The sequence below is a fragment of the Strix aluco genome, chromosome 4, assembly GCF_031877795.1.
Source record: "Strix aluco isolate bStrAlu1 chromosome 4, bStrAlu1.hap1, whole genome shotgun sequence".
Taxonomy (NCBI): Eukaryota; Metazoa; Chordata; class Aves; order Strigiformes; family Strigidae; genus Strix; species Strix aluco.
This window is the reverse complement of record NC_133934.1, coordinates 58,387,157-58,414,014: the sequence shown is the minus strand read 5'-3', so window position 1 is coordinate 58,414,014 and position 26,858 is coordinate 58,387,157. Positions and strand designations below refer to the sequence as shown.

The following is a 26,858-nucleotide window of genomic DNA, read 5'->3' as shown; positions in this document are numbered from 1 at the left end:
ACAGTGGATTCCTCCTCAAATTTGGATGAGTTTTTAAGTCATCATGATCTCCCCTGTCTAAACATCACCATGTCACACTTTGAAAAGCCCAATCCCAGAATAAATTTGACTAGTACAACATAGGTCTCAAAAATTCAGATCTAAAAAACGTTAATCAATAATCAGGAGAAACCTGTGTTTCCATATCCAACATGGACACTGGAACATTTTCTACAGAAGCCACCCCTTTAGTCATTTTTTCTGCCAGCCCTACTCTACAATATTGCTACAGATTCTACCGTAAGATTTCTTCTACCAAAAGTGAATGAGGGAAACCAACATTCTGAAAACATACAGCAGAGAAAAAAAAAAAATATAGCTACTTACTTGTATCTAAGAAACAACCACTGGAATATCCATAGCCCAACTAGTATCATTCCATTTATTTCTGATACAGAAAAAGCCCATTTCACACGATCAATGTAATCAAAAAATTTGTCAGGCAAGGGAGGGCTTAGCTCCTTTGGAGGTACTCTCTCATGGACCACAGTGATCATGACAGTTGTTAGAATCAAGTTGAAGAGAGCATAGACAAAGGCAATGCCTGTTTTCCACCATTCCAAAGGAAATTTATTCCTAGACTCAGCAGGCATAGCAATCTGGATGTAATCAGGATATTTCTTTGCTGTTTTTCGCAAGCCATTAGACAAGCCCTTTGGTTTGCTAGTGCCATTTTTATTCTCTTCACTGGCAGAGAGAGTAGGTCGTGAGTAGCCATTAGAAGTATCATTGTTTTGACCCTCCATATGCTCTTCAAGTTTTGCTGTCTCAATGGTGTTCATTCCCAAGCTGTATGGCCAAATCAGGTTGATCAGTGACCAATTTCTGGGCTCTCTAAAGTCTGTTATTCCTTGAAGTCCAATGTTCTTGTTCCTAGATGATTGTTGATTTCTGTAAAATTAAGTGTCCATTGTGCTTTCACTATTCAGATACTGTATAGCAAATTGTGAAGACAAATCTTTCTTTCCTCTAGAGCTGTATCATCTGAAAAAAAACGGAAAAAAAACAAAGCAGATACTGAGGACCTTCAGAACTAGTAATGTGACACTGAGCAAGTATCGTAAAAATGCTTATTCTAAATTCAATCCAGGTCTATTTACATATACAGGCAAAAGGCAAACCAGAGTCAGGTGGTTACTGTGAAATATATTCAAGCCAGTTCCTACTGAGTAAGTTGATAAGTCTCTGATCAGTTTATGGACTAGTACCAGTTTAGTTCTTTTTAAAATGAAAAAGTCAAGATCCACAGACTTTAATGATCATGATAGCACAGTTGTCAGAATTAAGACTAATCCATCAGATATTAACATGGTTTGTCCATGTAAATCAGGCAATCTTGTTAGTCCAGATGACAGGACAGAAAACAGAAAGCACTACAGGATTTGATTTTGTAAGGAAGAAAGGAATTTATCTAGAAAATCTACTCAACAGATAACTCCATTAAATTTTCTTGGATCTAAACAAGTATTTCAACCAAAAGTAAAAAGTGTGTCTACATAGCTACTGTAGCATTAAATGCCGAAAACTTCAGAGAACTGAAAAAATATACCTCTGGATTAGATTCTTAGTTATGGTAACCTATATGTAGAACAGACTACAAATGGATCAGTGTTTGTCCTTTAGTTACTTAAAAATATGTCTAAACAGATTTTTTTAAACAGAAACAAATAGCAAGAATCATTATCGTACAGGATTTATTTCAGGCTGCATTTGACAATTCAGTAAAATCTCATTAGTTAAAAAAATTAGGTAAGTGCCTATATTTTATAGCATTTTTTACAAAGAGAAAAGAATGCAGTTCACCCTCTACACAACTGACATTGCTCCAGTCAAAACAAAGGCCATTCCCAGCCCCGATATAAGTGAAACCACTTACCATAGTTGCAATGTACCTATTTTTATTACTCTGCTCAGCTCCTATGTAGTATTATCATATACAAAGTCTTCACTATATACCAACAAATTATAATATTCTCTTGTTTAAATTGTTCCTCTAAGAGAAGTCCAACCATACCACCACCTCAAGTCTGTTCATGCCAATAGGCTGCCACAGTTTGCCATGCTATATGTACAATTAAGTCATCATGATGGAAACTAGAGCTACCAGTCTCCCTAACCGTACATCACAGAACTTGGCTTAAGAGAAAACTACCTCCTTGGGAAAAGTCTCTTGATCTCTTGATAGCAAGGAGAATCTAAAACAAAAACAGCCTGGAAAGGTCAGGTGTTTGTGCTTTGGTCCCTCCCCTCTCATCCCTCCGAACAGAGAAGACATTTAACATGATCAGCATCTAAATCCTACTGATTTCCTAGCTGCTGCTCTTACTGCTGAAAGAAAAGGGGTAAAGGTTCAGATCCCAAATATGTGAGATTCACACAAATAACACTGAAATAGTAAAGCATTTCTAAATTAGCTCTCAGCAGTGTTTCTGAAATACACTGTCACTGGTTGACCTTTTCTAAATCCATAATCAACAAGCGTATGAAAACTAGAACACACACACAAAACACCTGAACAACTCTCTACCACTCCCCACCATCACCCCCTCCCCCCAACACTCAAGAACACAAGCAGTGATTTCAGATGCTTTTTCTAGCTCTTACTAATCATACCATAAACTCTGCGTCCATAAAAGAAGGGGATGTTTAACCCAGCAGCCAGGCAACGACCTCTCTGATGCTTCCTACAACTAAGACTATTCTTTTAGAACAGCTACAGAAACAACAGCCTTACTTAAAACTGTAGTAGAGTAACATTTCAACTTTCACAAGTCCTTTTCTTAACATGCACATTCTTCTATTCCCTCTGTCTACTAAAGATAGACTGTCATGGTTTAAGCTCTGCTGGCAGCTAAGCAACAAATAGCCACTCGCTCACTTCTACCTGCCCCGGTGGGATGGGGAAGAGAATCAGAAGAAAAAGGTAGAAAACTCTTGTGTTGAGATAAAGTTGGTTTAACAGGACAACACAACGAGAAATGAAACAATAATACTAATAAAAGAATATGTAAGGCAAGTGATGCACAATGCAACTGTTCACCACCCAGAACCTGATGCCCAGCCTGCTTGTGACCCCTCCTCCCCACCCCTGGCCACCTTCCCCAGTATAGAATCATAGAATGGTTTGGAAGGGACCTTAAAGACCATCTAGTTCCAACCCCCCTGCCATGAGCAGGGACACCTTTCACTAGACCAGGTTGCTCAAAGCCCTGTCCAACCTGGCCTTAAACACTTCCAGGGAGGGGGCAGCCACAGCTTCTCTGGGCAACCTGTTCCAGTATCTCACCACCCTCAGCAAAGAATTTATTCCTTATGTCTAATCTAAATCTACCCTCTTTCAGTTTAAAACCATTACCCCTCATCCTATCACTACACTCCCTGATGAAGAGTCCCTCCCCAGCTTCCCTGCAGGCCCCCTTGAAGTACCAGAAGGCCACTATAAGGTGTCCCCGGAGCCTTCTCCAGGCTGAACAACCCCAACTCTCTCAGCCTGTCCTCGTCCTCACAGGGGAGGTGCTCCAGCGCCCTGATCATCTTTGTGGCCTCCCCTGGACCTGCTCGAGCAGGTCCATGTCCTTCATGTGTTGGGGGCCCCAGAGCTGGACATAGCACTCCAAGCAGGGTCTCACCTGAGCAGAGTAGAGGGGCAGAATCCCCTCCCTCGACCTGCTGGCCACACTTCTCCTGATGCAGCCCAGGACACGGTCAGCTTTCTGGGCTGTGAGTGCACATTGCTGGCTCATAGTCAGTTTTCCATCTACTGATATCCCCAAGTCTTTCTCTGCAGGGCTGCTCTCCATCCACTCCTCACCCAGGCTGTATTTGTGCATGGGATTGCCCTGACCCATGTGCAGGACCTTGCCCTTGTTGAACTTCATGAGGTTTGCATGGGCCCACCTCTCAAACCTCTCCAGGTCCCTCTGGATGGCACATCCCTTCCCTCCAGTGTGTCAACTGCACCACACAGCTTGGTGTTGTCAGCAACCTGCTGAGGGTGCACTCGATCCCACTGTCCATGTTGCCGACAAAGATGTTAAACTGCGCAGGTCCCAACACCGACCCCTGAGGAACACCACTCATCACTTGGACACTCGAGCCGTTGACTGCACCTCTGAGTGCGACCATCCAACCAATTCCTTATCCACTGAATGGTCCATCCATTAAATCCATGTCTCTTCAATTTAGAAACAAGGATGTCATGTGGGACAGTATCAAATGCTTTGCACAAGTCCAGGTAGATGACATCAGTTATTTCTCTCTCTGTGTACACTGAGCATGATGTCCTATGGTATTGAATATCCCCTTGACTAGCTTGGGTCAGCTATCCTGGCTGTGTCCCCTCCCAGCTTCTTGTGAAAATCAACTCTATCCTAGCTGAACCCAGGACATAAGCTTACAACAGAACACTTAAGTGATTGTATAGAAAAAAATCTGAACCTGTCTAATTGTTTAAGTTTTGGAACACAAGTCTACCTAGCATTCACCTACTAAATCAAGACCCTTCTCAACATGATGTTATACATAGCAGTCACTGATGTAGAGATCAGCAAAGCCTCATACATTTTATATCTTGCACAGTTGAAGCATTTTTAGAATTATGTATTTACTTAAAAAGAGAGAGCATCACAGTACATAGTAACCTTTGTTCCTTCTCTTCTCCACAAATACCTAAAACCGCTAGTAACATAAGTAAAAGGAAGATTTTATTTTCCGATATTAATGACATTCAGGTAAGACAAAGACCTAAGAGCACCTGAACTACAGATGAACAATAACCAAACAACCTGAAGCAGAGTGGCACTGAGGTTTTTCTATTAACTTATTAAGCAAAGAAACTATACCTACAGCTTGCAGGAAAAAGTTGTGTTCCTTCCTGGTACTTTTAAATGGATTGTAAGGCATATTGATCTACCACTTCTGATGGCTCATCAAGGTTATTTCAAGCAGAGTGCATATTGTGGTCAGCCTTTGCTTACATTGATAGTTTAACATGCTATATATCATCTGATCAGTGACCTGTAAGAACATAAAGGCTTTCCTTCATAGTACCTTTTCAACCTGTTGCTCCCATACTCTAAAGAAAGCAGAAACTCTTTTGATGAAAAAGACAAAAACACTCTGCTTGAAGCTTTCAGTCCCTTGCCAATTTGACTGGCCAGAGAAGTGATAGATACAGAGCACCAACAGCCTAATCATCCTCTGCTACAGGCTGCAAAAGTATTTAAGTTTTTCTGCCAACTTCCTGTCTCCAGCTCACACACCTCTCCAGGTCCCCATGGAGGGTGTGGTTCCTTTTAGCCTCCCTGTTGTCCTTACGTTAATTTAGGTAAAATACCCTAGTGCTTCTTTTGCCAAACCTGGAACGTCCCCATATCAAAAACAGGAGACGCCCATAAACTACCTAGTAGCAGGCCTTAGACTTCAGTAACCAGGCAGCAATGCTCAGACCTGGCCATCCTGCCAATATCTAGGGTCTAAAAAAGAAAAATCAAACTCAATTGCTCTAAGCTATACAACATCCCTGGAGTGGGTGGCAAAGACCTACACAAAATTGGCCAAGTAACCTGAAAGGATAAATAAAATTCCTGCAATGGATACACTCAGGTTTAGGAACAAGTTTTCTTTTTGGAACCACTTCAATACCTTCTAAAAATAGACATGTACCTTCATCAACAAGCAGAGCTTCTTAACCAGCAATATTACAGCAGAAGTTGTAACTGCCACAAGGAACAACAGATTTCAAGGAAAATCTTAACGGTGAAAAAGATGCAAAAAGAGCAGGGGTCCCAACTGTTTATCCAGATCTTCTACTCACTCCCATACAAGTAGCTCTTAGTTTTCTGCATCCTCATTTGACTGTCATTCAGAAGAAAACAGTTGACTGGGGGTACAGCTTTGAGACAAGTGTAAGAAAGCACGTCTACATTTGGCTCTTTATGCTAGAACTTAAGAAGCAGTTTTATTTAGCTTGTTAGTCATCTGATTTTTACATAAAGGTCATTTTCACACACAGTTAGCTCACAATTTGTGTTTCTCATCCAGTATTTAGAACTTCTGTAACATTTCTCAAATTATTTTAACTTCTATAATTTACCAAGGACTGAAAAGTCACAATTTGCACAGGCCTTCCAAATAAGTAGTTCTTAACCTGCTGTTTCAAATATGAACAATACTATTGGAACAAGAGAGTCCAAAACAGTAAAACTGATCTACTCAGACATTAAGGAAAGCTAACTATTCATCTACAAGATAGAGAAGGTTTCGAGTCAGTAGTATTTTTAAGCCTCATTCAATTTTGTTAAGGTTGGCTCAAACATTTGATACAGCTGTAGTATATTCTTATATTTGGTAGTTGCAGAAAAAGGGTCTGTGTACTGCAGAAAAAAGCCACACAACTGGAGATAACATGAGAGAAGGTTATAGTATCGTAGTTATCTACATCCCAGTTAGCAGGAAAAAACTGTTAGCTAGCTTGTATTTTCTTCAGTCAAATTTTTAGGACTACCTATGGGACCTGAACTAGAGAGGCTGGGTAGCCTCTGCTACCTTGACAGCAATGAATAAAAACCAGCTTTTGGGGGTTTCTCTTTTAAAAGCATTCCAGCTCTCTGTTTTTATAGTATCCCTTCTTCCATGTTGTACATATGCCTCACAGCATGCACACCCTTGGGAAAAAACAAAACAAAAAAAACCAAATCAAAACAAAAAACAACCAACCGAAAAACAACTGCTAAACCAGATCTGAGCAAAGTACATTTAGGTATGCAGAAACAGGACTGAGTTTAATGTTTGCTAATCATTACTATTTCTCTACAGTATTTTCAGAGCTGTGTTGATCTTTCAGCTGTACAATGCTTATGCTTACAATATAAAAATGCATGCACAAAGTGAACTGCAGTTTATCTAAAAGTTACAAGTTTATCTACATTCTCTAGTAGGCTGCCAAAACATTTCTTGCTCATGCAATGCTAAAGAAGTAAGATAAAGCTGTATTACAGAAGCACCGTTCTTTCAAATGCTCTCAGAACTGAGATTATCATCATATTGTCACTTGAAATAAATTTCAACTTTTATAAAAAGAGTTAACTACTTACCCTGTATAAAATTCTTTTCAGTAGTAGAGAGCAGATACTCCTTCTACCTCTTGAGAGGGGGATTTTGCAATTCTCTCATTTTGGATTACTAATGTACCAACAGAAGCTGTCTTTTAAGGACTAAATCCCTACACTTACCCAGATAGAGGGGAAAAGCTTCAAGGTTACTGGTTGTCTATTTGTACAATCCAAGTTTTACCAGTTCTGCAAAATTCTGCTTCTTCACACCTCTTCACAGTAAGAAGGATATTAGTTTCCATTTTCCTGGCATTTAGTATTCAGTACATTCCACAGCAGTGCCAGGTTTCTGAAGCAGTATGTCCCCAAAAGCTCAAAAAAATATTCATACCCACATATGTGCAAATATGTAGATTATAAATAAAATATACATAAATTTTCCCTTAAGAGCACTCACCAGGACCCCAGTGACTACCTAAGCAAGAAAAAAAAAAAAAAAAAAAACCAGAAAGATCTATTTGAGCTCTTTTGTCATTCTGAACACTGCTGAATAGGTTTGCCTCAATCATGTGAAGGCATCTTCAAACTCTTCAACTGTTTGGTCCCCAGACTCCAAATTATCATATTCAGTAACTAAGAGTTTGATGCCCTTTAAAGGTGCTTTGCATCCTGACACCGTGACAGGCTTAGATTTTCCTCCCATTTATTTACCCCTATCTTTTAAGAACCAAGGTCACAATATCTATTGAATGGTAATTACTTCTTATCTTACAGTGTTAGAGTAACTCATTCTGGCAATAATCCACATGTATACAGCATAGACACAATTTTATTTATAGGTTAACAGACTTTCCTAAAACAAAGGTTTTGAGGATGGTCAGAGTTGTATCTGTAGAATCAGAAGCACTAACAATAATTCGGGTTAGAAGAAACCTCAGGAGGTCTCTAGGCCTCTGACCAGGATCAGCTATGACATCAGATTAGGTTGCTCAGTGCTTCATCCAGCTGTACCTTCAACACCTCCAAAGATGCACAAGCTCTCGAGGCAGCCTGTGCTACTGCATGGTTGTTGTCACAGTGAAAGTTTGTGGGGTTTGTTGTTTTGTATGGTTGGGGTTTTTTTTTAATTTCCTTTGTTTATAAATCTACTTCTTATTACAAATTATGCCCCTTGTCTCTCATCCTCCCACCACTGTGAAGAGCCTGGCCCTGATGTTTCTGATGACCTCCTCTGAGGTATGAAGGGGCTGCTGTTAGGTCCCCCTGAGCCTTCTTTTTCTTCAGGCTGAAGCAACCCAGCTCCCCCAGCTTTCCCTCGCAGGTCTTGTGCTCCAGCCCCCTGACCACCCTGACAGTCTCTCTGCTGGGCTTACTTCCAGTTTATGTTTTCCCTGGATCAAGGACCCAAAACCAGACACAGTGTTCTAGATACAGCTAAGAAGTACTGAGCAGAGAGGAACGATCACTTCCCTATAAACACTGTCTCTTCTCCTGTTAAATACAGCTCAGGATAGTGTTGGCTGCCTCCACTGCCAATGCACATTGCTAACTCCCTTTTCAACAGAGCTGAAAGAAATACTGACCTTTTTCCAGCAGGCTAAAGACTCCCTCAACTTCTTCACTACGGAAAAAATAAGATTAAGTCTTCTTCCTACTTAATCCATGCTCTCCAAAACGAGCCTGTTTCAGTATTTCAGATCTGGACAGAAAAGTCTGCTAACCTGAATTGATATTTAAGCTCTGAATCAGCTGCTTTTGAATCAAGGTAAAAAAGGTGCTGTATCACTGCATATTTAGTAACATTGCAAAGAAATGTAGGGCTTACATCCTTTTTTCCATTCATTATAAATTCCTATTAGAAACTCTCTACAAAGAGTGGAAGTCACTGTACTATCTCAGTCTTATCAGACATTAATAATTCCGAAAGAGTGCCAAAGGAAGCCTCTGGATCATCAGGCTTTTATGTAGGTTTGTTGTCTGAGCATCTCGGGCTTCTCACTGCTAACTGCTTTCATTCTGCTGCAGCTTTGCAGACACTGTTGAAGAATCACTATCCAAAGCAAGACTCTTCTCAAAGAGACAGCAAACTTTAAAGATTTGTTAAGAGCCTAGCAGCACATCTGATGCCCCACATCCTTCCTAGCTGGCACAAAAGTTGCAGATGACTGCTGTGGGGTGGGGGTCCCTGGCACAGAAGACAGGAATGTTTTAGACTGTTTTGTGAAATCCTCTGCCTAGTTACAGAGGGTAAAGGTTGCACTTCATAATGGAAAGTTAGACCGAGAGATTAGTCACCACTTTCAGTACAGGTCAGTGAGGAATCACAGTGACTAATGTGTGCTTTAAAGTGACTCTGCTACAGCTTATCGGCCACCAGGAAGCTAGAAGAGGAAGTCACATACTTTGAGTAAATTTATCAGTGATACACCCTAAAAATACTTCAGTAATAATCAAGAAGATAATGCCTGCCCAATTTTTCCCCTGTGCTACTCCCAAAAAGCAGCAGTGCCAACTTCAAAATAAGAGGTCACATTTATGAGAACATTCTCAGTATTTCCTGCAGCAGTAAGAACCCTTTTCCTAAAAGTTTAAAGTGAGAGGACAGTAACTCCGGAAATCTGCAGAATATTTTACAACATTAGCAGGAAATAAGTAAGGAATACATGTACAAGTTGTACAACCCAGACAAAAGCTATTTTAGCACTTAAGTATACACAGAGGTTCATTCTTCATAACTCTAACTTAACAAAAGTCAAAAACAGACCTTGGTCCTTGCAAGGTATATAACACTAAAGAGATGATCATTAACCGCAATCCTCATCTAGTGATAGCAGAAAAACACCACATGAATTCTTGGGACAGGGCATGTTTAAAACTGATTTGTATCATACTATAAACTAGTTTCACATATCCCTCAGTTTAATTGGCACATTACAAATTATGGGTCTCTACACAGGAACAACACTTGTGTTCAGAGGTTCAAGCAAGTAAAACGTCCCTTTTCAGAAACACCAATACCTCCTTCCACCACTGCCCCCCCCTCCCCCCCCCCCCATCTTGGGGTATCCTGTAGATATATATATCCTGACCAATGTTTCACCCTCTGTGTCAACACTAAAAATCTAGCACACTGTCAAACAAATCAGGAAAGAGTCACTGAATACTTTCTCTTCTCTCCCCCTCCTAAAAACTCCTAGATGGTTTTCAGCTTACTCAACTCTAACGTAGCTGCCTGGAAAGCTCCATGAGTGTAAGAGGGATGATACAGACAACACATTCTCTATCATTGATGGTAAACACACAGATTGGCTGCAACTGATCATGAAACCATCTGCTCCACTATTTTGGTCTTCCCCTCTACCTTCTTGACACAGTTACTAGTTCCTAACCTCACCTACCACCAAGCAGCAACAGCATAAGGCTCTTGCATCACAATCAACACCCCCAGTAAAATAGAGATGGGAATACTCAGACCTCTTTCAAGCCATTCATTCACAGGTTCCGACACCCAAATCTAGGTCCAGCTCACACACTGAATGCCTGGTTCCCCCCCCCCCCCCCCTTTTTTTTTTTCCCAGCTTTTCATTACACACTTTCAGGAGTAAAACCAGATAAATTTAATTCTAACTCCATGAAGTTAAGACCACAGAGCAATTCAGTGACTACCACGATCAACCCACACAGATGTTTACGTAGGGAATCAGAACAGCACAGAATCCTTTCATAATATATTATTCAAGCTTCCAGTCTGCAATAACCAAAATTAAATCAAGTTTCCTATATGCAACTGGGTTTTTCACTGAAATCCTACCCACCAAGTTTAAGCACTACAACGTTAAAACTGTTAAAAAATGTCATCACAACCTAAGCTTCCAATGTAGTCTCATGGTCTTCCTTAAACTTTTTTATATGTTCCATTAGCTCAAGATTTTCTATTAATAGAAGAAAATACTTTCCACATTATGCTGACAAGAAAAAACATTTCCTTTTTATATTATTTAATTAGTCAAGGAAGAAGACACTGTTTAGCTTTAAATACTAAACACTTAAGTGCTATGCACTTCAACACTTCCTTCTTCATTTTTGTTTCTGCCACAGATTGATGAACAGAACACACATTTCCTTAAAATTATCTCTTCTCCTGTCTGGCACACTATCTCCCCACAACACTAAGTATCACGGTTAAATAAAGTTTTAAGAGGATGGTAACAGTGGGACTGCAAATATCACCCAAATTCTTTCTGTAATACCTTTCCCAGACATTTTGCTATCTCCATTTGAGCCTCACCCCACAGGTCAGAAGAGGCCAAGAATACTATTAATGTGTTTTTACTGCCCCTCACAGAGCTACTAATTACCTCAGTATCTAACTAAACATCTCCAAAATAATTCAAACTTCATTATTCCCCACTAAACTGCAGCCTTTGGTAAGAAGTATTTTCTATCCTCTAGAATTTAACAACCCTGCATTGAACATCACCGCAGTAATGAAATCTTTTTATGCCAAGCCTCTCACGAGGCTCAGCATAGAGGCTTTTACCATTCACAACAATCCTTTCATTTATTTTCCTTCCCCTTCTCACCTAATAGCCTTGAGAAGTTTGGGGTTTCTTTAAGCTTTTAAAACAGATTTAAAGAATCAGGTTAGTCAGAAAGGATTTAAAGAACAAAATTAGTGATGCTCATCCTGAATTCCTGTTTATTAAGACTGCAAGATTAAAACTATTCCTGCAAGAAAACAGCCGAGTACCATCTTCAGCACTGCTCCTAGAAAAGCCATCATTAGATTCTCATTGTACCGTTAGACAACTGCTTTGTAACATCAATATCTTGTCCATGCACACACAACATGACTAAAAAGGTACAAATAAAATTAGTAATTTAATCACTGGTGTTATCCTGATTTTATCCTACCAATTGGTAAAATCTGGTGTGAAAGTACTGAGGTTGGTCTGAACCCCAGGTAGAATGCTTTTATAATACACTGTACCACATACCTCAGGTAGAACTTCCACTCTGTAAACTATTCGTTATGCCCAAGGGAGGCTTCTAGTCATCAATGAACACGTTATCTTTAGAAGTATAGGAAAGTAAATGATCGCTCAAACTAATCAAGCATGAATGTGAGGTGAAATACAAGCTGGCCAATCAAACTCTCTCCTAAATGGCTTTTGTATCAGTTGCACAGTGTGCTGCAGCTGAATATTGTTTATTTTCCACTTATTTAAAGACTTGAACAGTAACACTACTATTACTTTAAATCTTAAGTCAAGACACTATTTCCACAGTAAAAAACACAAGCTAGAATCCAAGTCCAGTACTGAACACTTGTCTTACTGTCCATGAGAAATTTTGGCGGGGGGGGGGGGGGGGGGGGGGTGGGGGGGGGTGGGGTGGGGGTGGGGCGCAGAAAAGAATGTGTGATCAAACACGATGTTTCAGTAAGGACGTTTAGAAAAAGTTATTTCCAAATATATTTTGTAGTTCTTGGTCACATTTTCATGTGGGGTCCTAAGGCTCTAAAGCTTCTTTGTAAATAGAAAGCATTTTATAAAAATTATTCAAAAAGCATTTTAAATCATTCTTATCCCACGTCCAGCCAGACATCTATATATACTCTGATTTGGGAAAGGGAGGGCATAAAGAGGTGTCGCAGACTAACTGAAATTCGTAAAGACTAACTACAAGGTGACAAACAGATTCTATAAACTGTTCCCCTAAAACATACTGCAGCAGCCAGAACTGCAGTTGACAAAACTGTTTAAGAGGATAAAGTCAGTCTCATCTCTAGACTTGCCAAGACCAGTGATGTTGTGAACGTGTACTAAGTAACCACAGTGTACAGTAAATAAGTGGTGAATTAACTAACTCCACATGATCAGTTACAAAAGTCTAAGGAGAGAACTAAGTGTTCAACTGGAAATAGTGTAATCAGTTTTAAAAGAAGAGAATACAGAACTCTGAAAAATTAGGGCACAGTAAAAACAATTAGTCTACCAGCTGATGTCTCATGAAGGGTATCTGATTTTATATTGCCATCTCTTCTGTGCTCCTGCGTGAATCTTCCTCAAAATTACCAATTATGCCAAAAGAGATTTGCATGTATCAGCAAAGGTAGTTCTTTAGAAGTGACCTCACTTTAGGGCAAATCGACATAATCTAAGAGAATTATTGTCTAGAGCAGAATTTGAAAGCTAGACACTGTAGTGGCTTGGATTTCAAGAGCTTTCATCACCATAGCACTACAGCAATCCAGGCCACTTGTTAAGATACCTACCTAGCTAAACACAGGCCAGCACAAGGGCTTGCAGAATCTAGTCTCTGCTAAAACCAGCTGTTCCAGGAACTGCTGCTGCATGGCCATTTCACAGCTAGAGCCATTGCACATGCTTTTGCTCTTAACTACTCTCCTCAGGGAAAGTATCATCTTGCCAGGAGTAGGTCAGTGCATCCAAATATCAGTGGCGCCAACACTATCCTAAGAACCGCATCTACTCTAGAGACAGCAAAGGGCATGGAAGGAAGTCTCATCAGGACTTAATCTAGAAGATCAACCATGCCAACTTCACTTTATAGTCGCTACTTAAGAAGTATGTAACTGCACAATTTCATAGCTGCATAACTGAAGCACAGAAGATAACACCTCCCAACATGACAAGGACAACATTAAACATGTGAATACCATGCCTTGCATGACAGACACTGTGTCATAAGAAACACCTCCACGGTAGCAATTACAGGACTGCAAAGAAGAGAGACAAAAGCCCTCTAGACTAATGCAAACCAATTAGGAAGAAAACAAAAGACCCGTGTGCATTAGGCTACAACCCTAACATCTGAGTAATACTAAAATGTTAATGACAGCTGGGGCAGCCCAAGAAGGTGGCCTGGAATATTCTACACTAATCCCAGCTCATGCTATCTCTTAGAACTGCTTTATCAAGACCAGATACAAAGATGGGGCTGGTTCAGGACTTGCCATACAAGCTGCCACTCAGAAGAGCATCTTTTATTTAGCTGGAAGCAGAATTCAAGCTGGGATACTAGCAAATTCCACCCTGTGTTAAACTGATCCACTTCCCTCAGTGCAGCAATAATTAGAGTTAGTTCATGCAAACAGTCTAGGCCATGCAATTTTAACTCATATTACAGGTCAATGTTAGTTTTATTTAACTGCACGAAGTACAGTTATCTCTATTGCATTTCTGTATAAACACAGTGTTTGTTTATTGCATTTCTGTTAAACAAAGACATAACAAACAAGTTATGCATGTGTAGGGTGGGTTTTGTTGTTTTAAAAAAAGAACGTAAGGAATTTATCTAAAGTCCCAGAGCCAATCTATTTTTTCCCCTTCCTGATACTTTGACTGTTAAGAAGTCAGAGTCTGTTTCTGCTGAATTTTTTTTTTTAATAACCAGAAGTTCTTTTAATAGTATGCCCATATGAAAAAAGATTTAAAAAACTGTCTAAAAAGTCTTTACACCACAAGGAATGCAAAATGCTGCTCTGGCGTAAGATACAAATTGAGTTAGAATTTCGTATGTTAAGTCCTTCAGAAAGCAGGACCTATGCCCTACAACTTCCCAGATGAGTTCCCATCATTCAGTATCTCATTCAAGACAAAGAACACACAAGAAACAGGTCTTCTATATAGTAGTGTTAGTATTACAGCAAATACTGGGAAACAAGACAGCCTGAAAACTACATCCAGCCTCTGAGAAAATCCAATTTCCTTTTATTTAAGCTAATGTACATTATGCCTTAAGTATTGAATACTCAGATATGTGGGTCACAAGCAGAAAAGGAGTGTTACATCTTTTGAATAAAGACATCTTCCAAAACCAAAAGTGATTCCTCCTACATTCCTAGGACAGCTATACTAAAGCATACACTCAAAAAAAGTTATGTCACCTTCAGCTCTGAAATAGAGTGATTAACTATCCTAGTCTAAAAAGCACTATTCAGAGAAAGTTCTCACCTTCTCAAAGTTTCCTCCGGTCCAACAGTAAGATTTACAAAACAGATTTGGACAGAATTGAGACCTATTCAACTCTGCTTCTGTGGGGCAACAGGACAAGCCCTGTGATGGCACGAGCTGGCACAGAGCTCTTGCTCTGCAAGAATTCACAGTAAAATTTGCTAAGCATGTTCTGACACCAGAACACTGAATACTCATACATGCATACTGAGACACTTTCCAGCAAGATCTCATGTCTCCACTAACCTTCAACATTTGAGCTAAAGTGAGGACTTCACAGTAGGCACTTAAAAAAAAAACAACCACCAAACAACAAAAAAAACAACACCAAAACAAAAACAAAAAAAAAATAGGGCACAAGTTATTATTCAGTTTAACTATATGAACCATTTTCACCACACATACAGGAGGCAGAATAGCATGACAAGAGAGTGCTCACACACCTACATACTTTCTCTGAAGTAGTAACTTCACTTTGAACTGTTAGGCAAGACGCTGTATGTTGTTTGACATGTACCAATGTGAAGATCTATTTGAAATACAGCTTGATTACCTGCAAACATACTTCAGAGGCAATCGCTCTATACACGCTGCCAGACTAAGAGGTAAACACAGACAAAAAAGGTCCTCTCAGACAAGGGTAAACTTAAGTTATATCAGGGTGTACATTAAACATTAGGCCAAAACTGATTAACCAGTTTTGATGCCTTGATCTCAAGAAGGTCCGGTTGAGCTAACGTACAGGTCAATTCATGACTACATCTGGCCTACATGCCTTCAACTCCCCAAACAGACTTGCTTTGGGTGAAGCATTTTAATCTGTTCCCTCAGTCTGAGTCTGACATTTTGCTCATAACATATTTGTGTCAAAGATGATGAGATTTAGCAGAGAAACAAGCAGCAGCCACTTCATAGTTTAAACAATGCCCAAAAAAATCTAAACTAAGAAAGTAGAGAGGTTTTCTAGATGTATACGTACTTCAAATCCACATGCCTGGAATTATGAAGTGACACAGCACTGGCAAAAAAAAAAAAAAAAAAAGAGAGGAAGCAGAGGCTGCCTTTGCTCTAACTCTACAAACTATCCTACACCTATAGGTCCCACGAAAAGAGGAGATGAGAGGTGTGGAAACAGAGTGTTTTAGAACAGTCATAATGGCGAGAAGACAAAAAAAAAATCACCCTAAATAACAGTACATTTTCTGTCTTTTACTCCATTGAATCACGCTATTACAAATATACAACAAAAATACTGTGTCCTGCAGTTTACAAGCCTTCTGATGAAAGGAGAAAGGGTTGTAACCTAATTCTAATCGAAAACACTATACAGTATCGCTATAAATGCATGTGTAAGTAGATTTTATGTTCCATTTTCAGCAATGTGTAAATCATAAGCTATGTAATATCAGTCTAACACCTGCTGACTAGTGCAAACCATTAAAACCAGAGTAAGCAATTTCATAATAGTGTGTGTTATGGAAGATTAACCAAGATAGTAGTTCTTTCAGCAAATTATGTGAGGCCTAAGTACGATACTTCTCTCATAGCTGTCCTTATAATTGCAATACAGACTTTGATAAGCAACAACCTTTTCTGCGTATTACATGCATCACAGTGAAATTCTGACTAAACCGTGTTGCCTTAAACACATGTTCTAGAAAGGCTTGCAGTGCTAAAAGCTTTGTGTCCTATTTCACTACAACAGGATGCAGGGGGAGAATAGGAAGAAAGCGCACATGCATGCACACTCAAAAAGAGTTGTGGGTAAGGTAAAAGAACATAGTTCTAGTGTTTACTGTTAACCCATTACAATAGAACAGAGAGCTCCTGCTTTCCTGCAACTCTTCTCTGCACTCCAGGTCTTTGAGAGGGAATAGTGTCCCGTTTTGACTTTAGTCATTCAGTGCTGAGCTCCTCAAATTTAAGAGAGCTGAAGAGTTTAGTCCAAACCCTATGATGTTTAAGAGCTTATTTTAGACCTCCTCGAAGTCCAAATTCAGAAGAAAAGAAAAAACAGAAACTGTTTATAGGAACATTCATCCTGCAGAGTAAAACTAAGCCAGACAGCTACTTATCTTGTTCAGATTGTTCACTGACTAGAAGGTGATGTACACAGGAAAGTCAACAGCCTGCAATCTGTGAATTACGCTTTTTAAAAAAAGAAACACTAGATAGAGAAAAACTTTTAGAGCAAGAAGTGTAATTATTTAGATTTTTGTTAGAGCTGAAGATTTCTTCAGCCCCATTACTTTAACTTCAATGTTTGACAGGCACTGTGCCTTGTCCTGTGGTTGATCAGCTGCTATATATTTGATCTATATTTCCAACTTTTAAGTCAGTACAAGTTACTGACTTTTACCATAGACATACACATTATTCCACCCCACTTTACAGAGACAAGTTGCTCTACACAGAAGAAATAACTACTTATCATAACATATGCCTGCTTGTGCATACGAAAATAGCTTAGCCAGTTTTTTTTTTTTAAGAACTGCATTGAAGAAACTAATGGTTACCACAAAAAACAAAAGCTATCCTCAGTGGAGGGAGCTTGCCATTCAGCTGTATAGCACATGTAGTATTCAATTTCATGGTGGTAAATACTGCTAAGACAATGAATTTTAACTACTGTCTGTAAATTCAGGATACAATCACTGCAGTAGGCAGAAGTTTAAACCCAAAACACTTGACTCTTTCAGTAGGTTGTCTTCATGTTAACTTCCAAGTTCACTATGGCACCTTAGAAGGAGCAGTTTGGCTCTTGCTTCAGAGCCAAACAGGATGCCACAGCCCTTCCTCTCAAGGCTGAAGTCCATCATGGAAGTTAACATATTTGTAGGAAAACAGAAACACTGAAAAGAGTTGGTTTTCTATTTAAGTGCATGATCACTTCTAATAGTCAATACAGGATTCAAACCAATTCACTCAATCCTCTTTCTCACAGGATGGAAAGAAACACAGCTTCACTTTGGAGGGACACCTTTAGCTTTCTGGCACATTTTGCACATCAAGTAGAGTTGTTTGGGTTTTTTTTAAAAAAAAAAAAAAATCCAAAATCACTCCCTATATATATGCAGTGAAACAAAACAATTCTGTGAAAACACAGCAGACTCCGCATTTGCACTTCTTCAATAACTGCAGCTCAGCAAGTGTCTTAAGTCGGCCTTGTTGCTTGTTAAGTAGAGCCAAATTTTGTGCTCATAATGAGCCTCTACAAGCCCAAGGTGGTATGCCAGAAGACAGGAACAAACTCTTGTCAAGCGACACAAAGGGGTATATAAATCTGCGAAATCAAATGAAGACAAGTTCATGCTTCTGAGAGTGGCACTGTAAAGAACTCTCACATAGCATCCTTACAGATTAGTACAGTATTATGAAAATAGGAAAAAACACAAGCTTTGGTAGGAATTTTGTCACACTAATACACAGGAACTAAAAGTAACATAAGTTAACTTTAAGCTACAGCATATTGATAGTTTCTATACCCTCCTGAAATAGGCAAGTTACCAGAAAAACTAGTAAGTATGAACTAATCCAAGTTAGATCCATCGCAATTAATTTCTCTCAGCATTAAAAAACAAACTGGCTTTCAAAATTTCAGTTTAAATGCTTTTGGGTTTATATTGAAATTGTAATACATAAATTTGAACCAGAGTAACTGGTAGAGGATGAAGAGACAGACTTCTATATTACGTATGTTTTTAGCACTGTTAAGACAGTAACACAGCATTCCAGTTTTTAAAGTGTCCTTTTGAAGCAGTGGCAGTGATGGGAACAGTTTGCTTCAATACAGCCTGTGTTCAGTCTCAAACCAAGACATGGGCAGTGGTATTTGGCACCCTTATAAAGCATCTACAAACAGCAAGTGCCGTTTCCCATTTACAAGGTTGATGTGGGGGAAGTAAAACAAAAAAATCAGATGAGCTGTAATTACTGTAGAAACATATTAGAACTATCAATGAGCTATAGGATTACATCATGTCCTCCGTATGAAAGGCAGAATTAATGACTATGAGGCAGGACCATCTCTACTGCTGTTTCCCTTTAGCAAATTGTCTCCTTATTTAGGTCCGCTCCACTAACCAACTGTCCAGCACTAGAGTGAACGTAAGCAGAACTTGGGTGTGTGCATAAGTAAACATTTTGTCACCGTTACGTACATTTCACAGAACTGAAGCTGATTGTGGGAAGTCATTCAGCACCCATCACACAGTTCAAGATCTTAGGAGGCTAAGCAGAACAAAAGCTCTGAACAGAGAAAAACTAAGAAGTGCAAACATATTTCAACAGGAAAAAAACAATCAGTGAGAGCAGGTGACTTCTTGAAGGACTTTTACAGATGCAAGCATTCTATTAAAGATACACTGGGGAGGCAACATATGCCAAAACACTTGTAATACACACTTCCATAGAGGAAAACCATTACCCTTCACTTAAGGCTTTAAGCTAGGTGTTACAAGATCCAGGTTCTAGACAGGCTCTGCCAGAGACTTGTTCTTTGAGGCTGCACAGATTCCTGCACTCTGAAACGGTTACAAACTCCCACTTATTTTACAGTTAACCAAGATTTTAAAAACAAATCAACAAACCAAATTTAAGTTCTAGTATTAGAGGCATGAACACCAGAGATCTGTAATTAAACAAAATTTAAAAAACCTCCCGTAAATTACACTCTACAAATGCAAACTCCACTAAATTTTGCTAGCTCACAGTGACACTTTGCCCTCAGAACTTGCATAAAGACAAAAACTGAGTAAACATACCAGTATGATTTAACCCATATTAGTATTTAAAACTTAATTCCTGGAACATTTGAATTTACAATAGTAGCAAGACTGATCTGGGCCTAAGATATCAACAGAGACTCTAGGCAAAAAGGTCTTCTGTCCCAAAGATTGGGACATAAAGTTACATAACTTTACATAGAACATATTGGTTTATGGCCAGTAACAGGTAAACCTGCCTCAAACATTTCACCAAGAACATTACCAACTGCCTGGGGAGTTTCTGAAAACCAGTGATTAGAAATTGCTGCAGACAGTCTGTAAATTCTCAGATGGAGGATTAGAATGAACATCTTAAATATATTTAGCTTCCTGGTTTTGTTTTGCTCGCTTTGTTCAATTTCTTTCATGATGTCCATCTCTTTCACCATCAAAGTAACATTACTGTAATTGAAGATTCACATTTAATCATTATTTGTACTCCAAACTTTTCTACTCAGTTTCAGCCATGCATGATAGGCTTACATCCTATCCAGAAAACTGAATTCAACTCTACGTGCTCCATTTAAGATTTCAGATTACTGCTAAAGCAAAAATAATCCTGAAAGAATTTATTTTAAAACTTAGTCATTCTTAAGCAAAAGCATCCATAACTGCTCTGCATCAGTTCAGCTTCAATCACCCATATTAAGCTGATGCAACTTACCAAAACATTCGGTGCTGCACCCAAGAGGCTCAGCATCTTTTCTCAAGGAAGAACAGGTGTACACCCCTAGTCCACTTTGCATCAGTAACCACAGACGCATAAAACCTGCAAAGCTTAGCATGAAGCTTACTGCATTGCACGGGATTCTAGTAAGATTCAGTATAAGGAAATCTGAATATATAAGGAAAAAAAGAAACAGAAGACTACAGAAGGGAGCAGCAAGTAACTCTAAACGCCAGGAACAGCTTCGTGCAGCAGCAAAGCTGACCCTTTGGGAGCCTCACAGTTCCACTGATAGCAGCAACTTACTCTTTATAAATTTCATAAACAAAAACTAAGAGGGATGTCCTTGAAACTTAAACATGGCAGTTTCAAGTTAACCTACATAAATTGGGGAAAGTAAATGAAAGCAAGACACCTGTTTTTTTATTCAAGTACCTTCAAGTGAACAGGATGTTGTTCTTTTCTAGGGTTACACATCTGAGAAAAGGTATTTTACCTGGAAAAATAAATAGCTAAATACAGAATACATGCTTTTTTACTATAAAGCTGTCTCAGAGTGAATGCAATGAAGTTTTCCTGAGTAATCATGCTCAAGAATTATTTTCTTTGAGGATTTAAATCTGAACGCTGTTTTGTTAAGAACCATTCTATTTGCAATAATTAATTCAACAGTTTCAGATACTCTGACAAACTATTTTAATTTCTTAATCTGTACAACCGACCAGACTTCAATATTTTTAATGTCATCAGACTGCAAATAACAAGAGGACCACAGCTGATGTTGCATGTTTTGGAAGGGACTTAACACACAGTAAGGCAGAAAGTTTTATGTAGGAACCACAAGCATGACCTCAAGGCACAGTAGTCCCCTTCTATTACAGATACCATAGATGTTAGCTAGAGGGTAACAGGTTTTCCTGAAGCTGACTTAGTTTTAGTATACAGCTGAATCCTATTAAAAGTTTATATCAACATCTATAGACTTCCAAAACCAACTACATTGGTAAGAAGTACTCTATGCTTTCTATTACACATATGTCCGTCCACACAAGAGCTATTCTGGGGAAGAGAAACGGTGGTAACATAAACAAGTGTCCTAATATAGGAGACACTTGTGGTTATTAAAAGTTCTGGAGCCTCACTAAAACAGTTGGGTTCAATATAGTTAAGAAATATCTTTCAAGCAGGTGCAGAATGGACAAGAAAGAGCTATCTGTGTTACATAAAAACTTTCCCATCAGCAGCTCTTAAGGTCTTCAGCATCTGCTGGGACAGTGGTGCCTGGACGCCTGACAGTCTTAGTGTCTGCAGCATCTTCGGTGACAGTGGTGTCCATGGTACAAACAATTCTCCTAGCAGACAGATCTCTTAAGACAGTGGACCTAGTGTTACATTAATCTTCCCAGCATCTGTTCGGACGACTGCAATATCATATCCATACTAAATAAAATGTCACAGCATCTGTATTGTCCACTCCCCACAAATAGTATCAAAAAACATTGTAGGCCAACAGCTCATCAAAATTAGAAAAAAATCCAAACAGAAGATGCAGACGATTTTGTTATAAATATCTGCATCTTCAAAGTCCATTTCTAAACTAGGAGACTTAACTGTAACGAGACATTTCTTCAAAAACCTTCTTTTACATTCTCTGGTCCTTAAGAAAAACTACTCACTTTTTAAATCCATCGCTTGTTTCAATTTTTTCTTTTTATTTTGTTAATCCTTACAAATCAATACATTACTTTCCAGACTTCATACTTTTATTTGATATACTAATACACTATAAATAAAGAATTCTCTGGTTTTTAGGATGAAAAATACTTGAGATGAAGTCTCTTATTCAGCTCTCCCAGAAACAGGGGGGAGTTATGTGGGGGTTTTTCTGTTGTTTTGGGCATTTTTATTTGATAATATGAAGTTTTTCACAATACTGCATCCATATAATAATTCTGATGTCTACTTAGAACACTGAGTTTTGAATTCACAAGAAAACTAATTCATAAAAACAGGATTGTTAAGCCCTATCATTTTTGTGTCTTACAGTATTAAAATCACAAGACGATTTTATGATCCAGAGAAATAGATACTCATCAACATGCCAACCATAGCTCATATTTAAAGTTTAAGGGTACATAAAGTTATTCTAGATTCAAATTACCAACCTAAGAGTAGAAAAAAAAATACCCACCTTTGCTCTCTTCATGTTTTCATTTCTCCATTGATTTCTGTACTGTCCTTGAAGTGAACTTATACAACCTCATTAGGGGCCTTTATCTACATACTATTGTCATCACCTTGCAATTTCACCTAAAGTTTCCCCCCCACACACTTTGGCTACATAGGAGTATTTCTCTGAAGGACAGAGACATGAGTATATGTTTCTCTAAAATCAGATATGGATTATACATTTTTACTGAAAAGCAATGTAAATCTTATCCAAAAGAAAAAAAATATGGAAGCAAGCACATTTACCTTTCTAGTAAATTAAGCCCTAGATCATTTAAGTTACATTAAAATAAAGTTATTGGTTTCAAAGAAAAAGTATCTAAGGCTATACAGACTCCAAAAACGTGCCCTATCAAATAATAATACACATAAGCAACTACATTAAATATAATAAAAAAGCAGTTTGGTTTTTAGGCAAGCCATTTAATAAATGCAGCTTCAAGTGAAGCTTGCCAGAACTTCTGTAAGGCCCACTGTCTCAGAAAACACTGTGCACCTGCTCGGTTTATGCTAATCCCTCTATGGAACCATTCACCTATATAATTAACTGTATAAATTAATAACTGTTAAGCGGTTTGAGGATAGATAGATATTTGATCTTCTAAGGTCTTAAAAAACCAAAAATATTAGAAATGGATTAAACTGAACAGCTAGTCTACATTGTATTCTAGGAGTTTTATCTTGCCAGAAGATTATGCATTAACTACTTTTCACAAGGATTTTGAGCTAAATTTAAGCCAGAAACCATGCAATGTTAATAGAAACGTACTCTGCTGCTAAGTCAAGAAGTTTAGTTTGGCTGCACTTCAGGAAGTTTAAGAGTGGCTTCAACGGAGCAGGCATACAGCAATGAAACAAACAAACCAACCCTACAGCAACGCACCTTTACAACCCCCTTATGATCCTTATAGTAATCTTTCATCTTCCTGAGCTGAAGCCAGGCATTTTGAAGGGTCCTCCTGATCAACTAGGTATGCGGTACTGCTCTAAGTGGTATGCACACATTTCCCACACCAAGAATATACAATTTTACTAGCAAACTATGTTCCATGCATTACATATTTGCAAGAGAAATCAAAACAGCAGGTGCCCCCCCTAATTAGAGGGGCCTCTTCAAGAGAAAAATTAAGACTATTTTACAGGTAAAACATACGTACTCTAGAAATGGAAGAGACGGCAAGTGAAGGACGGCTCTTCCCAGTTTCTGTCCAGTTCACGTGGAGAGGTCTTCTGCGAAAGAGGTTCTCTAAGTGCGTGTCTGTGGCATGCCATGCTTTTTTAATCCACCTGTGCCGTTCCCAACTTACCTACTCGGCCGTATTTGTAAAAGCTTGCACTCCTGGCAGTTCCTCCTCTAAAGGCAGCTGGAAGTCTTTTTAGGAGCCTCAGGGCTCTCAGGTTTGGGCTCTGCAGTTCCTTGTGGCCAGACACTCCCACCGCTGAGGTAGCAGCACGCAGAAGCAGCTAGAAAGTTTGCCACAATCTCTACCTTCCCCTGCGATTCGCTCCTCTCCTCCCTGGCCAAAGGGACTGGCTTTAAGGGCGCCGGCGGAGCCGACGCTTCTCGGAGCGCTCCCGCCCGCCTCACCTCAGCAGCGCCGCAGCGGGGAGCGCTCCCCGGTCGGAGGGCGGCTCCGGGGCGGGGGGCGCCGGGGGCAGCGCTGGCTCGGGGCTGCCGCCGCCGTGTTTACCGCGAGTCTCATGCTCGCCGCGAGAGCCGCCGGCCCGCCTGACATCATTCATGCTCTTACACACGCACCCGCCCACTCCATTGCCAAACGGTGACTCACCCCGGCGCTGGCTGCTGCGGCGGCCGCTGCTTCGGAGAGGCAGGGCTAGAAAAACCGGCAGGACCTCCACCGACACCCCGCCCGCCGCTAAAGGTGGCGGGTGGCGGCGCGGCCCCGCCCGAGCGCTCCCGGCCCCCCCACCCCCCCCCCCCAGCCCGCGCCTCTGCGCGCGCGCGCTGCCCGCGGCCCCGTGCGGCCGGGCCCGGCGGCGGCGCGGGGTGGGGGGGGAGCCTCTTCCCGGCCCTGCCAAACCGCCTTAACGGCGCCGGGGACAGCATCTCCTCCGGGGTACGCGAGGTCTTGGCAGATGCAGGGATGCCGGTGCCCTTCCGTGGCTGCCCCCCCCGCCACGCCGGCAGTCTCTGCCCAGCTCCCTCAGCCATGCCCCACGGCTGCTTTCTCCTCCGCTAACTACGTACGTCCCTCCCGGGGCGGAGTGCGTGTGTGTATGTGTCTGGGGGGGGGCGGCTCAGCCCCCCCTGCCGCGGGGAGAGGGTTAAGTTAGCTCGCACAACGGGATACCGACATCCACACTGCCCCCGCGAAACGTCTGCTGGGGGACAAGCACTGCCCCTGCCGGGAGCCAGCTCGGGGGCAGGGGCGCAGGTGCTCCGGGACTCGCCCCCCCCCCCCCCCCGCCGGGCCAGGCCCCAGCGCCGCGGCCCTGAGCAAGGAGAGGCTTCCCGGTTTTGCCGGAGGATTTAATTTCCCGGACTGCTCTGAAACGAAGGATAACCGTCACTGAAACCCCCTGCTTCTCATGTCTTTCATCCCTCTCCTCGGATTTAGCCTTGATTGGTTGGGTTTTTTGGGGGGGCGGGTGGTACGGTTTTTCCCTTCTTCTGTTTTTAGTAGAAGCGTGTGATTATTAGTGTGATTATTAGAAGAGTGCTGCATCATTATGCAGCAACCGGATTTTGTTTGGAGTTTTCCAGTGTAACAAACATGGGATAGCGGGGCGGGGGGGGGGGGGGGGGGAAGGAGGTGTCAATTCATCCCCACGGAAACTCACTTTTGGCCGAGATACACCTGTCCTGCCTTAACGTCAGACGGCTTCGCAACGAGCACGGTCACATGAAGGCAGGCCTGGTGCACAGCCCTGGATCCAAGGAAGGCACCTGACCCTGTATTTGTCACACCCCTGGAAAGCCCCCTTCACCCAGCTATTGGCTATTCTGCTTGGGTTGCTCACACTTTGTTTTTTTCCACAAAAGCTTGGGGGAAGGGAAGGGGGAATCTGCTTTATTCCAGCACAGGGTGGAAACATTTTCTGCACTCTCATAGTTCTGTGGGACAGGGAAAGTCTGCCCTGGTCTAACAGCGACAGGCAGTATGCCACTGTACACAGGATGCCAGGATTTTAACTTTTCCCTCCTGCAGGCTTAATACAAATAATATATTATACCCAGTAAACAATTCAGCCAGACTACTGCTGTTCCTGTGGCTAGTTGAATGCACATACACACCTGTAGTGCTGAATCAAAGTAATCTCTTGGAACCTCACGGCATTCTTCACTGCCTGCTCCGATACACACAGACACACACCCCCACTCCCCCCCCCCGCCCCCAATTCCTATAACTGGGTAATGAATGCATCCTTTAAAACAAATCTGAAAAAAGGAATAGAGGTACCATGAGAGAGGGAGGGTGTTTGTTTTTACTGATTACAAAGACATATATATATGCTTAATTGCATACACTTAATCACACACAAGTCTCTGCAGAACTGGGTTTTCCTTGAAGACGTTACACAAAGAGGATAATAACTGACTGATAATGATTCAAGAGTAGAAATAGTAATGAGACTAAAAAAAGAAAAAATGTATCTACAGACAAACATACATATAGATACAACAAATGCTAGACAGAGCCCCCCCTTTTTTTTTTAAAAAAAAATGAAGGGAAAAGTTACTGGCATTTTTCTAAATTACTTCGATACAACAGTCATCAGTAACACTCTTTAAACTATTATTCTTTGAAGCACTGCATTTGAGAGAGCAAAAAACCACAGTACATTAGCTCACTCTGTTCAAGGCTATGCTTCACGTCCAACCCTACAAGCCTGTCCTCACAGGTGACCTGTTGAACTCTAGAACTTGGTCAGGGAGCTCCCGTTGAGCTCAGAGGTACATCTAATGAAGAGCTGCTTGCAGGAGATGGTCTGTAACTAATTTGGTAACTACTGTTTGCAAGTCTTGCATAGCAACAAACTTTTGAGAGCAAGTGGCATATTTGTGAAGTCACAAAACTTGGCAGAGACATTAGCAGTACATCTCTTGATCATTACTTTAAACTAGATTAACTTCACAAGGCCCTTTTCAGGCAAAAATTATGAA

General features: G+C 40.6%; 1 protein-coding gene across 2 annotated transcripts in view; it reads right to left on the bottom strand.

Moving 5' to 3' along the window:
• Positions 1-24,074, bottom strand: part of SGMS2 (sphingomyelin synthase 2) — a 38,097-nt gene extending 14,023 nt beyond the window's left edge. The window contains exons 1-3 of one of the 2 annotated variants that reach the window (XM_074823244.1): positions 24,040-24,074; positions 23,890-23,962; positions 367-1,023 (exon numbers count right to left, since the gene is read on the bottom strand). In XM_074823244.1, the coding sequence (XP_074679345.1) occupies positions 367-821 (455 nt within the window). In that variant the 5' untranslated portion in view covers positions 822-1,023; positions 23,890-23,962; positions 24,040-24,074. The remainder of the gene's footprint in view (positions 1-366; positions 1,024-23,889; positions 23,963-24,039) is intronic. The other variant, XM_074823245.1, reaches the window with a different exon arrangement.
• Positions 24,075-26,858: the final 2,784 nt, after the last annotated feature.